The sequence below is a fragment of the Centroberyx gerrardi genome, chromosome 3 (genome assembly GCF_048128805.1).
Source record: "Centroberyx gerrardi isolate f3 chromosome 3, fCenGer3.hap1.cur.20231027, whole genome shotgun sequence".
In the NCBI taxonomy this organism is placed as follows: Eukaryota; Metazoa; Chordata; class Actinopteri; order Beryciformes; family Berycidae; genus Centroberyx; species Centroberyx gerrardi.
The window spans coordinates 11,122,490-11,137,737 of NC_135999.1; the positions used below are offsets into that span (position 1 = coordinate 11,122,490).

Consider the following 15,248-nt stretch of genomic DNA (forward strand, 5'->3'; position numbering starts at 1 on the left):
TCAAAGAATGCTTGTAGATTTGTGGCAGAGCTGGGGGTTTTAAGGTTGTGGATGGAGAAGGTGCTCTTGCTCCTCTGTGGGGGAAACCACCAGGGCATATGGGCCCTTTTGGCTGTAAGTTTCCCGTTTTATCCCTGACATCAATCCACTATGTAACAAGCTTTCTATCATTGGTTATTGAATGTTGTTCCATGCTAATTTTAATTGCACTTCTCTTAAAGGCAACTAGTTTTCCCAGTACCGTACCTGTAGGCAGAGATGGAGAAAAAAAGCATCAAGATGTATCTTGTTACAAATTACACAATACTTCATTAATTTTCCTTATCTACTTATTCTGCTTCAGGGTTACGGGGGCTGGAGCTTATCCCAGCATCCACTGGGAGGCAGGGAAACACCCTAGACAGGTCACCAGTCCATCACAGGGCTAATACAGATACTCCATCCTGGCCGACCCATCCTACCCCTTGCACCAGGAATATATATAAGTGTTTTTCTGTGGCTGTCATGGGTACAGACAACACCTCTAATCTCTTATCAACACCATTTACAAGCCTGTAAAAAAAGATAGATTGAGACGACAAAAGGTGTGAAGTAGGAAAATGTTACAAGTCACTTGTTTACAGTCTCGGATAACATCATAATTGACAAGATTAATTGGTTTGGCATATAGAACACAAAACCTATTGATAGTATTGATATCAATTGATATTGATATTGATAGTGATTGTTTTACTATTTAAAGACAGTTGTGTTTTGCTGAAACACCCTCAGGCCTATATGGCTATGAATATATTCTACTGAAATGACTTTTTGAGGAAAAAAAAAACAGTGCTTGTATTTTCATTTACCACAAATTCCTCTTCAAATAGCCTTCCCATAAAACTTAGTATTAAAATGAACTCAGTATCCTAAAGTTATAGTAGTTTCAAGAAAATCTTCCCCTCATTAATATGCAAATGTACGCAAACAAGGTGCTCCAGAATCTATTCAGGTCATCTCCTCTATAGGGGGAACCTGTGGTGAAAGTAGAAAGTTTCTATCATGTATTGTTCTTGAGTTATTGTGTTCACTAGAATGTGTCTACAGACAGACAGACAGACAGACAGACAGACAGACAGACAGACACACAGACAGACAGACAGACAGACAGACAGACAGACAGACAGACACACAGACACACAGACAGACAGACAGACAGACAGACAGACAGACAGACAGACAAACAGACAGACACACAGACAGACAGACAGACAGAAAGACAGACAGACAGACAGACACACAGACACACAGACAGACAGACAGACAGACAGACACACAGACACACAGACAGACAGACAGACAGACAGACAGACAGACAGACAGACAGACAGACAGACAAACAGACAGACACACAGACAGACAGACAGACAGAAAGACAGACAGACAGACAGACAGACAGACACACAGACAGACAGACAGACAGACAGAAAGACAGACAGACAGACAGACAGACAGACAGAGAGACACACAGACAGACAGACAGACAGACAGACACACAGACAAACAGACAGACACACAGACAGACAGACAGACAGAAAGACAGACAGACAGACAGACACACAGACACACAGACAGACAGACAGACAGACAGACACACAGACACACAGACAGACAGACAGACAGACAGACAGACAGACAGACAGACACACAGACAGACAGACAGACAGACACACAGACACACAGACAGACAGACAGACAGACAGACAGACAGACAGACAGACACACAGACAGACAGACAGACAGAAAGACGCCACTATGATGACATAATGTCCTGCATACCATGTACCATGGTGGCAGGACATAAAAATATTGAAATTTGAATATTTTAATATACAACAATACTGCCTCCACAAAAATCTTTATACCAATTACATCTTATTTTCTTAACTCTTGCCATTCCAAAAACAAATCCTAAAATACGCAAAGGTAATTAAATACATATTTAAAAAACATTTAATTAAAATATTGCCCATCTCTGCCCGTACAAAGGCTGATAGAATGCATAGTTCATGTGTGTGGTTTGGTTGGTTTAGTTTTACTTAAATTAGTTGATAAAGTTTGCCAGTTTCTATTTATTTACAGTGTCCTAAACACCAGCAACACAATAACAAGCCAAAACTAGGAAAAGAAAGATACATTCATGATCAGTAACTGTGCATAAACCAGTGACTTGGCACTGCCATAATCCATGACAGAACTGTGATTTAGCTGTTTAATAATGGCAGATGAAAACCATACTTTTTGATATAACAATGTTAAGGCAGCAGTGCATATTTTTTGTCATAAGTTCTGTCAATAAAAGCAACGAAGAGGAGTGGACTGGCTCACAGCAAACAGTGCAATGCAATGAAAGGGAATAGCAGTCTATAGCGGCTGAGTCACGGTAACTATACAGTTCAGCAGACTTCACTGATGAACCAGAAACCCAGGCATTACAGACTCAAGGCTGATCCCTTGCTTAAGCTGTTCATGCAGGGATAGTGGGGTGTGTGTGCCCACTCAGTGGATATTACGCTGGCGTGCCGTCAGCATCTTCCCACAGGTGTCTCCACCACCTTCCACACACCAGCCTTGGATAAACTCATAATTACACCCTGACTCAGTGCCTATTTCAATTTTACATGTTCAAAGTCAAGATATCGTATTGACCAGTGCATCGTATCATATGATAAAGAGTTTAAAAAACACATAGTGATTAAAACAAAAGAAATATGAAAATTAGAAATCAGTCAGCAGTAACATACACAAGAATGTGGAATAGTTCCAATAGTTCCAAACCAATACTGAAAACATGCAAACGAATACAACATTCCAATTAAAAAACAACAAACAGCAGTTCAACGTGCTGACATGTAGAACTTGGATAAACACATTTTTCATTTTGCAACTGACACAATTAGATAGATAGATAGATAGATAGATAGATACTTTATTTATCCCAGAGTGAAATTCAGTTGCCACACACAGCAAAACACATATATTTTTCCATAAATCTTCACTGAATACCCACTCTGTTCTTGGAGAATTCAAGCTGATTGACTTGGAGTGTTTCTGCTGTTCTTGCACTGAGATCAATACGGTTTATCCATTATCTCCTCGGGGGGTGGGCTGTGGGACCGGGCCCGGAGCAGGAGTTGGAGCTGGAGCAGGAGTTGGAGCTGGAGCAGGAGTTGGAGCTGGAGCAGGAGTTGGAGCTGGAGCAGGAGCAGGAGCTGGAGCTGGAGCTGGAGCTGGAGCTGGAGCTGGAGCTGGAGCAGGAGCAGGAGCTGGCCGCACACCAGGAAACAGAGGCCAGAAAGGGAAGGAAGGCCAGGGAGGCACCGGTCTTGGCCGAAGCCAAGGAAATGTTGGGTAAGGATAGAATCTCTGCAACGAGATTTAAAAATCATCAATCTATTGTGAGGTTTGCAATTTCTTGACAAATTAAGGGAATGATTTTGTTCTTACCTCCTCGCTGTCAGAGTCACTGCTGTGGAAGTGATGACTGGAAGTCTGCAAGAAAAAAAATGGTTGGTTGGTTTCTGTGTTAGCTGAAGAGATCAAGATCAAAGATACAAATAACTCAGAAATAATAATAACAATAATACAAAAATAATAATAATAACAAAAAAAAAAACTTTCAAATTTCAACAAATTACAAAAAAAAACTGAAGTAGGTTTTGGTTCTTTTGTACTTACAGCCATAGGGCAATTGATGAAGAAGAAAATTATCAGAAGAATGAAATTCATCATGTACTTGAATCTGAAACACAAATCCTTTGATAGTTAGTAGTGCTAGTGGTACTAATGTCCTCAGCAAACCAATGATAGAATATCAATGTAAACAGCTTGATAATAAATATCAGTTTATGTACTGTACCTTCAAGCTGGTCCTTTAGGAAAGCTCCATTAGCTGTTGAATGGTAGGACTACATGGCTAGTATTCCTGCTCTCCAGCTTTCAACATGTTACTTCATCTCAGATGTGGTTAGTCTCATGGCAACCTCCGCAGACAGAACCAAAACAGGCGTGAACACAATTACATTGCCCAAGTCAATTGTGTTTTTTTGTAACTTAAAAGTTCACACGCTGTTCCTAATCCTGACACATGCCGAGTGTTTAGCTGAATTAACCACTAAGCCCAATTAGTACAGCGATATGTACACACACACACACACACACACACATTTTTCAGTTACAGTTACATTTGGAGGTGAATTTCAAGTCTATGTGGGTGACTTGCAAAACAAATTACTGCCATATTTCCACAGGCAAAGCAATACTTGCTTAATCCTTTCCAAACACCTTCCTCATGTTGTAATCATCTTGTTTACTGTGGTAGTCTCTTTTATTTCCTTGAGAGCAGTCATGGAATATTGTTACTACCGTTCACATATTTTGTCTTTGACTATCCTGAGATTTAAATGGTTTTCATTTCCCATCCTAGACAGATAAAAAGGTCTGAAGACCAACACTGATATGAAAACCCAAATATAAAGCAGACAGAGGACCATGGTTTGAACAGTAGAATTTAATCAGTTGTAATGGAGCCTTGTATCACAGCAGATAGTACAACAATGTTATACTCTAAAGAATCAAAAAAAGGTAGCTTTATTTTTCTTTGTATAATTTTGCATGCATAATATATCAAGCAATGAAGGCTTATACTCCAGATCTAGGGAGACTAGATTGATATCGCAAAATTATCTCTTTATGATAAAAATGTTTATGTTTTTATTTTCCATTTGAACAAAATCACAACAATCAAGGATATACTCAACAGTATCCAAGCACGCTCACACCTACAAACACACACAGACACTTAACACATGCATGCACATAAAACAGCAGGCACATAATGACAATCTGGGCAATAGGCTTCAGTGTGTACAGTTTTCAGACGCCTTATATGTAGCATATTCAGTTACACAGGGGTCACATAGCTGACAGTAAATGATAAAGCTAGTAAAAATTAAAGTGGTAATCCATGAGATTTTTTTTTTTTTTTTGGCTCAGTGTGTGTTGTTGTTTTGCCACTGCACAAGGTAATTATCATGGGAAAAATTACAAATAGAGTACAGCCTGACAACCTCCGTCTGATCTCCATTTATTATGAGGCAACTAGGTCAGTTACTTTCAATAGGCTATTTTCTTTCTTTGTAATCCCATGAAATTGTTTTTAAAATGTTCCTTTACCGTTTAAAAAGCCAGCAATATGAAAGCAATCCATAACATTTCAAATTACGTTATTTTCATCTCTGCCAGAAGAAACACATTTTTAAGGGAAGCAAATTTGGGCACAACACTTAGAAACAGCTACTGAAACGTGATGTTCAGAAAAGCAAATGTAGCAAATATAAAAGCTTTCATGAACATGGTAGGCCTACAGGTTGAATCACAATTGTGTTATATCAGTCAGCAATAGAGAGTAGCAAAATGGAAATTTATTGATATGAAAATGTCACGGATCGTTACTTTAAGGTCCTACAGTGCGCCTGAGAATCTAACCCGCTAAAAAGTAACCACATACAGCAATCTTCTTGAGTAGGAGCACAAACCTGGAAGATCAAAATGACTCAAGCAATGGCCATGTTGCAACATTTGTTAATACACAGAAATTAATTTGCAAGCCACTGAAGCCATATAAGTGGGCTTGTAAAAGTTATTTAAAGGCTGCTGTTGTTCCAAATGTGGATTATAATCCTTGATTTTACCTTTACTTTGCCTCAATGGAATTGGTATTCATCTATCAATTTATCCATCAATAGCCTGTAAGGAAGTCTTGGCAGCACACCAGATGCTATGGTAATTCTTGCCAGTGTTTGAACGCTGGCTTGGTGTCATCTTCAAACGTAGTTCATTGAACTGAAAACATAACACAACCATCAGTAGTTCTGGTTAATAGCATTGGGAAAGCAAAAACAGAGCAAAACAATTAGCTAATTTTCTATCTAGCTCTAACTAATGTTACTTAGCTTATGATACTTTTCTCCCTCGTCTGTCCATGCAATACATGTTTATCCATATGTAAGATTTTTGATGCTCTACTACAATAAATTCATGCTGCATATCATAGCAGCTGAGTCCTTATTAGAGGAGATCTGAAAAGTGCTGCCGAATTAATGGATGGTGGCCATTTTATGAAGGCAAAGGTGTGTGTATTAAGTAGATCTCCGTGTTTGTGCATTTTAAGCAGTGCAAACTGCACTGTTTTCAAAGTATTTTTTGGTGGTGCTAATGTTAAAATTATCAAATTTCTCTTCAAATATCCCACACACGCAGATCCAAGAACAGATATGCATTCAGTTTTTACATTCAGTAAAAGAATATGCTACTGTGTGTGGAAAAGTATATCAGCAGAAAGGCAACATCAGCATTTTATACCCAGATTAATAAAAGCCTTGCATTTTATGGTAATATCAATTTACTAATAACCCACTTACCAACTCTTTCGCATTCTTTTAGTTGTTTTTGCATTACATTACAGATTTCACTATCCTGAAAAATAGAGTTGCCTATGCCTAGCTTGCATTTTACACTACTGAAAACTCAGACGCTCCATTGGCAAAACACTGCAGGATTCTGGTCCCTCATCTTCTTTAGATGAGACTGCTGTGGAGGGGAATAAAATCATAAATGTTGTGATATTTATGACATTTGCGCTCCTGTCATGAGGGTTAGATTAATTCCAAGTTAAACATTGGAGTACTTACTCATCACTTTGTATCATTTCATGGCTGGTTGAAATGACACATCATTTGTAAAGCATACAGCAGCCAGGTGATCGAAGCTTGTGATAGGTGATGAGACACAGAGGAAGCTAAAAGAGGAAAGTAATGAATGATTTTGGAGAAATAATGACAGATGCTTTAGATTGACACACGTATTTTTGGGCCTGTGCTATATCAAACCATGCCAAATCTCATTTAGGAGTGTCAGAGGGGGCTCAGTATTGTTGTTTATGACTGATAATGGTCGGGGCAGGAAATGTGGAAACATAACTATTCACCCTGCCCTGCCTATGATTATATAGTGGGTGTTCAGTTGCACAGTACCTGCAATCACAGTCTGAAAAGAAAATCCTGTGCAACACGTTTCAGTGAAATATTCACTTCCAATAATAATAATGATGACAAATGTATTTTACAGTAATGAGCTAAAAAAAAACTACAATATGAGGGGCTAAGGTTTGAGTATGGATGACACAAATATTCAGAGTAAGGTTAGAGAAGAGTAAGCTTGGGAATTGCGTTTGTTGTGATGAACCTATAAGGTCACTATATAAACCATTTGTGAATGAGTGAGACTGGGGCACAAATTCATGTTCATTTTTACATTTTGCTTGGCGAAAGGACTGTGGGATGATGTGGCTTGAAGTCACTGTACCAATTACTGTACCAGCAATTAGAAGAGTTCCTCCATTTCTCACCTCTCACTGATAACCAGCTTGATCGCGATTCTCCTAGGACAGGGTGTTCACACCTGTAGCTGCCCTCGTCTGACCGGGACACACTTTGGATGATCATCTCGCCTGTTCTCTCACTGCTGATGAGCGAGTCGTATCTGTAGAACCCAGCTCCGAGGTCAGAGGGCGGTGTCACATATCTACAGCCCAGCTTCACAGAGTTTCCTTCAGTCACTGGCAGGATGGGGCTCTCTAGAATCACAGGTTTCGCTGCACAACACATCATCAATACTATTACAACCAGTAATATTGAAATAAAAGCTATGGCCACCTCTTCTGTGTATTTGGTGAGGTGTTATTTGTTAGGGTGTTTTTTCAGAGATTGCACTTACTCGTCTGAGAGATGTTCGCAGCATCGCTGTATTCTCCTGAGTCAGACTGACACCAGTAGATGGCTTCAATAGAATCATAAGTGGATGTGTTGATGTAGCAAGAGGATCCCATCACTGTTCCCCAGCCAGTTCCACACTCTGACTTGCCTTTGCTCCATGTGAATCTTTTCACTTTCCATCCGGTGGAATTCCCATGTCCCTCGCAGCTCACTGAGTAAGCATCATTGTCGAAATGCTGCACTCTATTAGGACTGACTCTCAAAGTGGCTGATGGAGATGAACCTGAGGGTGGGAGTAGGGGATGGATTACTGTGTGTGTGTGTGTGTGTGTGTGTGTGTGTGTGTGTGTGTGTGTGTGTGTATGTGTATAACTGTGTCTTAGGAGCAGGAACTCAGATCAACTCACCTGACACCCAAAGAAGCTGAGGTATGCTGTACCTGGTGTAATATGCTGGATCTCCTCTCCCAGCTCTACACACATATGCTTTTATGTGATTCAGACCGACAGGGCTGAAGGACAGTGAGCCGCCAGCCCCATGCTGGCTGCCTGGCAGCATCTCCATAGAGAGGGACTTTATCGATGATGAGGGTAACCCGTCTTTGTAGGGGACGGCCCTGTACCAGTAGTACTTCCAACCTTTTGATGAACGGTCAACTTCACAGCTCAGGGTGACTGAGTCTCTAACCCTCAGCCACCGTGAAGGAGATGCAGTCAGGTCAGTGTACGGTATCGCTAATGTAGAGGAAACATCATTTACCCTTTACTAGGACTTAAACCACATTTCCCCAACACTGCAGCACCGGTGATGAAAGTGTAATTTTCAAAACTATTTCCAGATTCGCATGCAATGAATGAGTCAAAACAAAGCAATGATAAACTCACTGTGAACAGTTAGCTCAATTGGATCGCTCACATGGGACTGCTGCATGTCGCTCTTCCGTACACCCATGCAGCTGAAATTTCCTGTATTTTTACCCTCCAGCATAAATTCAACATAGACCTTCACACTGTTGTTAAAGAGGCTGTCTGTGTACTCATTCTCATTAGAGGAGAAAATTGGCTCGTGAAGATCTCCGTCCTGAAACCATCTGTACTCCCAGTCTGTCACTCTTCCTGCCTGTATGTTGCATCTGAGTGTTACAGTTTCCCCTTTGTATATCTCAGAAAAGTTATGGTGCAGGTTCAGAACAGGTTTGGGTATCTCTGTGTACATAAAACATGAATAAAAGTTAGCTTTGCACAAAGCAAACATTTTTTAGAACAGCAAAAAGTTAGAACACAATTAGACTGATTCAGTACCCACCTTGGGCATGTCTTGGCAGGATAAAAAAAACCTAGAACTAAAGTACATAAAGACAAGAACTAAGGCATGGGAAATTATATGATTAAGATTTAAGACTTATTTCAGCATGATCTAATATGTGGTTTGGTATAAGATACATACTGATTGTTTTGCATATCAAGGCGTCTTCCATCTTGTTCCACTAACAGAGATCCCTCTGAGATTCATAGTAAGAGAGAGCTATCACTCCTCAGGACTTCCTGGACTTTAAGTGAGCAGAGTGAACAGACAGACTGAGCATTTGCAGCTGATTGGTTGACAGCTGAGTTACATAAGCATTTGCACATGTGCACTCAACCCCCCTGCCATCTTCGCAAAGCTAGGGACTCTTTGGTTCCTTTATTTCTGCTTGGGAAGAATTTTTTAAGATTATTTCCCATTTCCTGCCAAAACTACACTGCTGTAACGTCTGAGTGTAAACATAAGGGCTCAGCATTGTCATGGCAAATGCAGTAGTTTGCAGTTACAGTATAATGGAAAAATTTATAATTTAAAATTGTAAGCACTGTAAAACAATGATCATATCTGTGTTAGAGAGAGAGAGAGAGAGAGAGAGACCCTTACTGTGTTCATCAATCCTGTACACGCCTACAGGCATAAGGGAGTGTGGAGTGAAATAAGGGATGAAAAAAGGGAGAAAAACAACAACATACTTTTATACATTTATTGATTTATTTTCACTGATGTATTTTTCAATTTCAGTTACAGAAGTCACATTTTATCTAACATCTTAACATGAAATAAACTTTACAAAGTCTAAACAAGTTTTGAAGTCTGATTTTCCCAGTCTGCCATTTTCCCATTTCATTTTGCTGCAGGAGCAGGAGCAGGAGCAGGAGCAGGAGCCGGAGCTGGGGCAGGAGCCGGAGCCGGGGCAGGAGCAGGAGCCGGAGCAGGAGCCGGAGCCGGAGCAGGAGCCGGAGCAGGAGCGGCAGAATTGGCAAGACTTGCCAACAGGAATGGCAGTAACGCCATCAAAGCTTGGTTGGGTTGATTGCTGGGGTAGAATGATGGGAACTGAGGTTGCATATAACCTCCATAAAATCGGCGCATCTGGAAAACAGTGTGAAGAAAACATTTTCTTTTTCACAAAAGAGTGGAGTACAGAATAGAGTATTAGAATCAATAGGTAGAATTTTTTGTAGGTAAGAAAATCTTGTGCCCAGCTGACCTCATAACTGTCTGAGCGTTTGTCTCGGTCCTTCTCCTCAGACACCTTTAGAAATTAACAATTTTCATATTATAAGCAATGTAAGCAACATTCAACCTAATACAACCCTGTTAATTACAGAACCTATAAGACATGGTTGGCTATGAATATTTGTTGACATGGAAACTTACAGGGAAGGAGGAACTTAGTGCTATGAAGCACGTAGCCAGGACCAGCAGTTTCATAGCTGAAGCACACTAGAATTCTCTCTACAGCAGAAGAAAAAAATTGAGCAGTTAATTCATTTGTATGAGCTGAAGCCTGCAATTCTGAAAATGAATAGTCTCCACTGATGAAAATCCTACCTTGAGTCAAAGAATAATGGTAATGTTGTCACGTTGAGAGTCTGGTGGTGAAGTTTGCCTTGGTCTGAGATATGTCCATGTACACTTTTTAAAGAAAATGTCTGCCCTCAGTCGTCCAATCAGCTATCAAAGGTGTTGTCATTTTGTATTTGTCCTAATGGTGTGAAATATGATGAAATTATGTATTTGGGGGATAATCCTAAAAATTGTTGTCCACAGTGCATGCAAGACCTAGAGAACTAATCTCATTGCTGTTGGGAAACAGTGAAGCGGTGTTGACTGGATATGATTCATGTACACTGGTTTACGTTGCTTGTACACACCTCTTAAAATGACTGATTGCACAGAAAATTGTGCTTTTAAAATGATAGTGCCAACTTAAGTCCTTGGTTGTCAAAATGAAACCACTTTTACAGACTGGATGATGTATCATTTTGAATATTGAATTATAACACTTTGTTTGGCAGACATAACATGCAGGTGCTCAAAATTCTCAGCTGCAACAACTAGATTTAAATTAGATGAGGAACATGGTGTGGTGCTGGATAGTAAGAAACCAAACATGCATTTAGTCATTTGGATAATTTTCTTTTCATTTATGATGGAACTGATATGTTACGATATACATTACGATTACGTTATGACATGTGGTGAAACTGGTTACTAACTATTGCTCAAGGCAAGTTCAAGTTCAAGTTTGTTTTTTTATGTAGCTCTTTATCACATGTATGTCTCAACATTCAGAGAATAAGCCTAACTAGGTCTAACTGATCAACAATCAACCATAGAACAGAATGATATAGGACAAACATCAGGAAAAGCAAGAGACACACAAAAAGCAGACTTTAGCAAGACATAACAGTCCAAGAAAACTTCCAAACTTGCAAGAAAACTTTGTTAGGAAAAAAACAGGAAAAAAACATAGAAGAAAACTTGGGCGGGCCAAGTCAAAGAGGGATCCCACCCCCCCCCCCCCCACCCCTCCTCCCCACCCCCCCCCCCCACCCCAGCCACACACACACACACACACACAGCCATGCAAACACAACACACATACTCAGACAGCTTCAGCCACATACACACTCATACAGACAGCAGCAGTGAGTAGACATGCAGTAACCAGGCAACCCAATGGCAGATTCATATGTTAATACTGTCTAAGCTAAGGGATAGGAGGAGAGGCTGTGTCGATCCCAAGCTAGACAGTGCTATGGTAGGCCATATGACTTAGAATAAATAGGTTTTGAGTTTGGATTTGAAAATTTCTATAGAATTTGCCTCCCTGATGGGAAGAGGTAGCTGATTCCAGAGATAGGGAGCTCGGTAGGAGAACACTCTACTGCCTGCTTTTTTCTTTATTCTAGGGACAGTGAGGTAACCAGCACCCTGCAATCGGACGGCACAAGGGGGAGCATAAGGGATGATGGGGTAAATATGACGTATGACGTATAAAGTCAGACCTGGCTTGAAACGGTCCTTCACATGAAGGACACACGACTATAAACAGGAAGTAGTGTGACATTGAAGTAGCACGGTGGTCAGTAGGGCCCCAAACATTGGGCCCCACACGTGCCTACCATTTCACGGCTGATATGGGCCCACTGTGGGCAGCCCACAAGGGGCCCAATTTTCAGCCCACAGTGGCCCCACATGGGCCCCAAAAGGGCTTGTTTGCTGGGTAAGGGTGTTGTGGTCAGGGGTGGTGGATGGGCGTATAAGTTTGCCTTAGAAGCTTGGTTTGATTCCCAGCGTTTAGAAAGGACATTTCAACCGTAAGTCACATTTTCATTTAGGGAACGCTTTTCTTATTTAACCATGACCTAACCTTAACGCTAACCTTAACCAAACTTGTTTTACTTGCCTAAATTTAACCAAATTCGTTTTACTTGCCTAAACTTAACCGTAACCCTAACCTTAACCAAACTTGTTTTACTTGCCTAAATTTAACCAAATTTGTTTTACTTGCCTAAACTTAACTGTTAATCAACCTTTGGGACGTAATTTAATTCGTGGTGGAGGAACGTATTTTCATTTTCCTATAGGGCAGAGGGGGAATAGGAGGAGGGATAGCAAACGGCCACAGGAACGGCACCGGAATGGGGAAGGGAAATGGTTGCTTTTGGACTAATATAAACATGATAAACTTGACTCTTATTTTATTTGACTGCATCTATAGATGCTCAAAAAAGCTATCTATCTATCTATCTTATTTTTGTTTATGTTTGTTTCTAAATTTTGTGTAATATCAGATATGACACGCTAATGTGATTTTCTTATTATGGTTACTATTTCATGTAGTACTGGATCTTAAGAAAACAAACAATTACTCATTTTGACTTTTTCATTTGTGAAGTTTATTCTCTTGGGTAAAACATGACAACTGACACAAAGTAGATCTCATGACGAAAATATATGCCAACCATGCTGATTGTCACTGATTTCTTGATCCCTGGTGACATTTTTTTATTTAGGGGGAGCAGCCAGAGCCGGAGCCGGAGCCGGAGCAGGAGCAGGAGTGTTTTGCTTCATGGCAAACCGATTCACTTCTAGTCTCCCGAACAGGCTCCAGATCAGACTCACAATATAGGGGTGCAATCTCCACTTGTCCATCAGGGGCCCGCCCCTCAACATGAGGTCAACCCCCCTCAACCCCAACCCCCCCCCCCCCCCCCCCCCCCCATACCTTGTCCAAGCGGGAATGGCTGCTATCATTCTTGGATATAGTGTCTTTTGAAGGTTCCACTGCAAGAATGAATGGTGCAAAAATTCCAAACATAGATTTCTGGGATGCTGCGTTGACAAAGATCAAATCGTATGTTTAGTCATTAACCTATGTCCATGTCCCTCAACATGAGGTCAACCCCCCTCAACCCCCCGCCCCCCCCCCCCATACCTTGTCCAAGCGGGAATGGCTGCTATCATTCTTGGATATAGTGTCTTTTGAAGGTTCCACTGCAAGAATGAATGGTGCAAAAATTCCAAACATAGATTTCTGGGATGCTGCGTTGACAAAGATCAAATCGTATGTTTAGTCATTAACCTGGGCTCCTTCTGGGGTGGGGGGTGGGAGGATGGGTCAGCCAGAAACACTACCTTATGTTTGAGGAGGCATCCATTAACACCTATACGTAGGAGACTATCCTCCTCAGCGGTGTTCCTACTAGATAGTCTACATAAAAGAAGACCCACACAGCGGTTCAAGCGCTGTGTCCACACAATTTGAGAGGGAACAGGGGTCCAGGGAATAACTAAACGTAAGTCTGTTGTACTCGTAGGCTATGTTCTGATGAGGACCCAAATTGTACTTATGTTAGAAATGAGAGATTAAAAACGTTCACCCATTTCTCATCTGTCACTGATAACCAGTTTTTTTAATGGTGAGGAGTCAAACTTTATCCCTTAGTATGACTTAGATCACATTTGCCCACAATCACAGCTTCTGACAATGGAAATGTCATTTTTAAAACCAGAGATGCAACCATAATGGTTGCGTCAATGGTTGCCAATGCCAGAAAGAGAGAAAGAGAGAAAGAAAGAAAGAAAAAAGGAAAAGAAAGAAAGAAAGAATAAAAACACAACATAAAAGTCATCCACTTATTGATTTATTGATGAAATTTCAGACTGATTGAAGATAATGTTTATAGACAATATAAACATTATAAATAGTAAGGATGCTATTATAAATAGTAAGTCAGATTTCCCTAGTCAGCCAGGCTCCTGTTTCATTTTCCTATTGGGAAGGGTGGAGGGGGAAAAGGAGGAGGGATAGCAAACGGCCGCATGAATGGCACCGGAATGGGGAAGGGAAATGGTTGCATGAAGTTCATCTGATTCATCTGGTTCATCTGAAAAACAGAGTGAAGAAAACATTTTGTTTTTAAGGAATGTTGATTGCATAGGACACTTTATGTGATTATTTTGTGTCCAGATACTGACCTCATCACTATCATCTGAGCGTTTGACTCGTTCCCTCTCCTCAGATACCTTTAGAAATTAATGATTTCATGTCATAAACTCTTTGGACAGATCTGAACTGAGTGTAAGCAACATTCAACATAATACAACCATAGCAATTACAGAATTTGTTGGCTCTGGGTGTTGTTGTTATTGTTGACTTGAAATACTTACAGGAAAGGAGGAACACAGCACAATGAAGCACAAAATCAAAACCAGCAGTTTCATAGCTGAAATACGTTTGAATCCTATGTAGAGAAAAATAAAAAGAGGGGGCAAATTCAGTCGTTAATTCAACTGCATTATTTTTGAAACTGAATAACCACCCAAGGAAAAAATCTTACCTTGAGTCAAAGAATAATGGTTAAATAATAATGGTCAAGTTGATTGTCTAATGCAGAATTTTGCAGTGCTCCTGCATATGGGCAGCTGCACTTCTTAAAGACATTTTTAGTCCTCGGTCATCCAATCAGCTGTCAAAGGGGTTGTAATTTTGTATTTCTGTTAATGGTGAGGAATATGATGAAACAATGTATTTGGTGGCTTACCCTGACCACTCTTCACAAGACCAAGACCTAAGCTCAGTGGAGTTGGGAAACGGTGAAGTGGTGTTGAAACTGG

The 15,248-nt window shown here is 40.5% G+C and overlaps 1 protein-coding gene and 3 long non-coding RNA genes across 4 annotated transcripts; all 4 read right to left on the reverse strand.

Annotated features, from left to right (window-relative positions):
• Window positions 1-2,043: 2,043 nt before the first annotated feature.
• On the reverse strand, window positions 2,044-3,858 carry LOC139915631 (uncharacterized). Its single transcript, XR_011784819.2, has 3 exons — window positions 3,718-3,858; window positions 3,487-3,531; window positions 2,044-3,405 (listed from the first exon to the last, which is right to left on the reverse strand). It is a non-coding gene; the product is annotated as an uncharacterized LOC139915631 (long non-coding RNA).
• A 2,891-nt stretch (window positions 3,859-6,749) lies between these two features.
• Window positions 6,750-9,128, reverse strand: LOC139915622 (uncharacterized). Its single transcript, XM_078282732.1, has 6 exons — window positions 9,120-9,128; window positions 8,699-8,933; window positions 8,222-8,548; window positions 7,816-8,097; window positions 7,448-7,693; window positions 6,750-6,838 (listed from the first exon to the last, which is right to left on the reverse strand). Exons 1-6 carry the CDS (start codon window positions 9,126-9,128, stop codon window positions 6,750-6,752), a joined length of 1,188 nt encoding a protein of 395 aa, XP_078138858.1.
• A 680-nt stretch (window positions 9,129-9,808) lies between these two features.
• Window positions 9,809-10,783, reverse strand: LOC139915637 (uncharacterized). Its single transcript, XR_011784822.2, has 4 exons — window positions 10,674-10,783; window positions 10,500-10,577; window positions 10,330-10,374; window positions 9,809-10,211 (listed from the first exon to the last, which is right to left on the reverse strand). It is a non-coding gene; the product is annotated as an uncharacterized LOC139915637 (long non-coding RNA).
• A 3,635-nt stretch (window positions 10,784-14,418) lies between these two features.
• On the reverse strand, window positions 14,419-14,877 carry LOC144538519 (uncharacterized). Its single transcript, XR_013504310.1, has 3 exons — window positions 14,802-14,877; window positions 14,610-14,657; window positions 14,419-14,518 (listed from the first exon to the last, which is right to left on the reverse strand). It is a non-coding gene; the product is annotated as an uncharacterized LOC144538519 (long non-coding RNA).
• Between the last annotated feature and the right edge of the window lie 371 nt (window positions 14,878-15,248).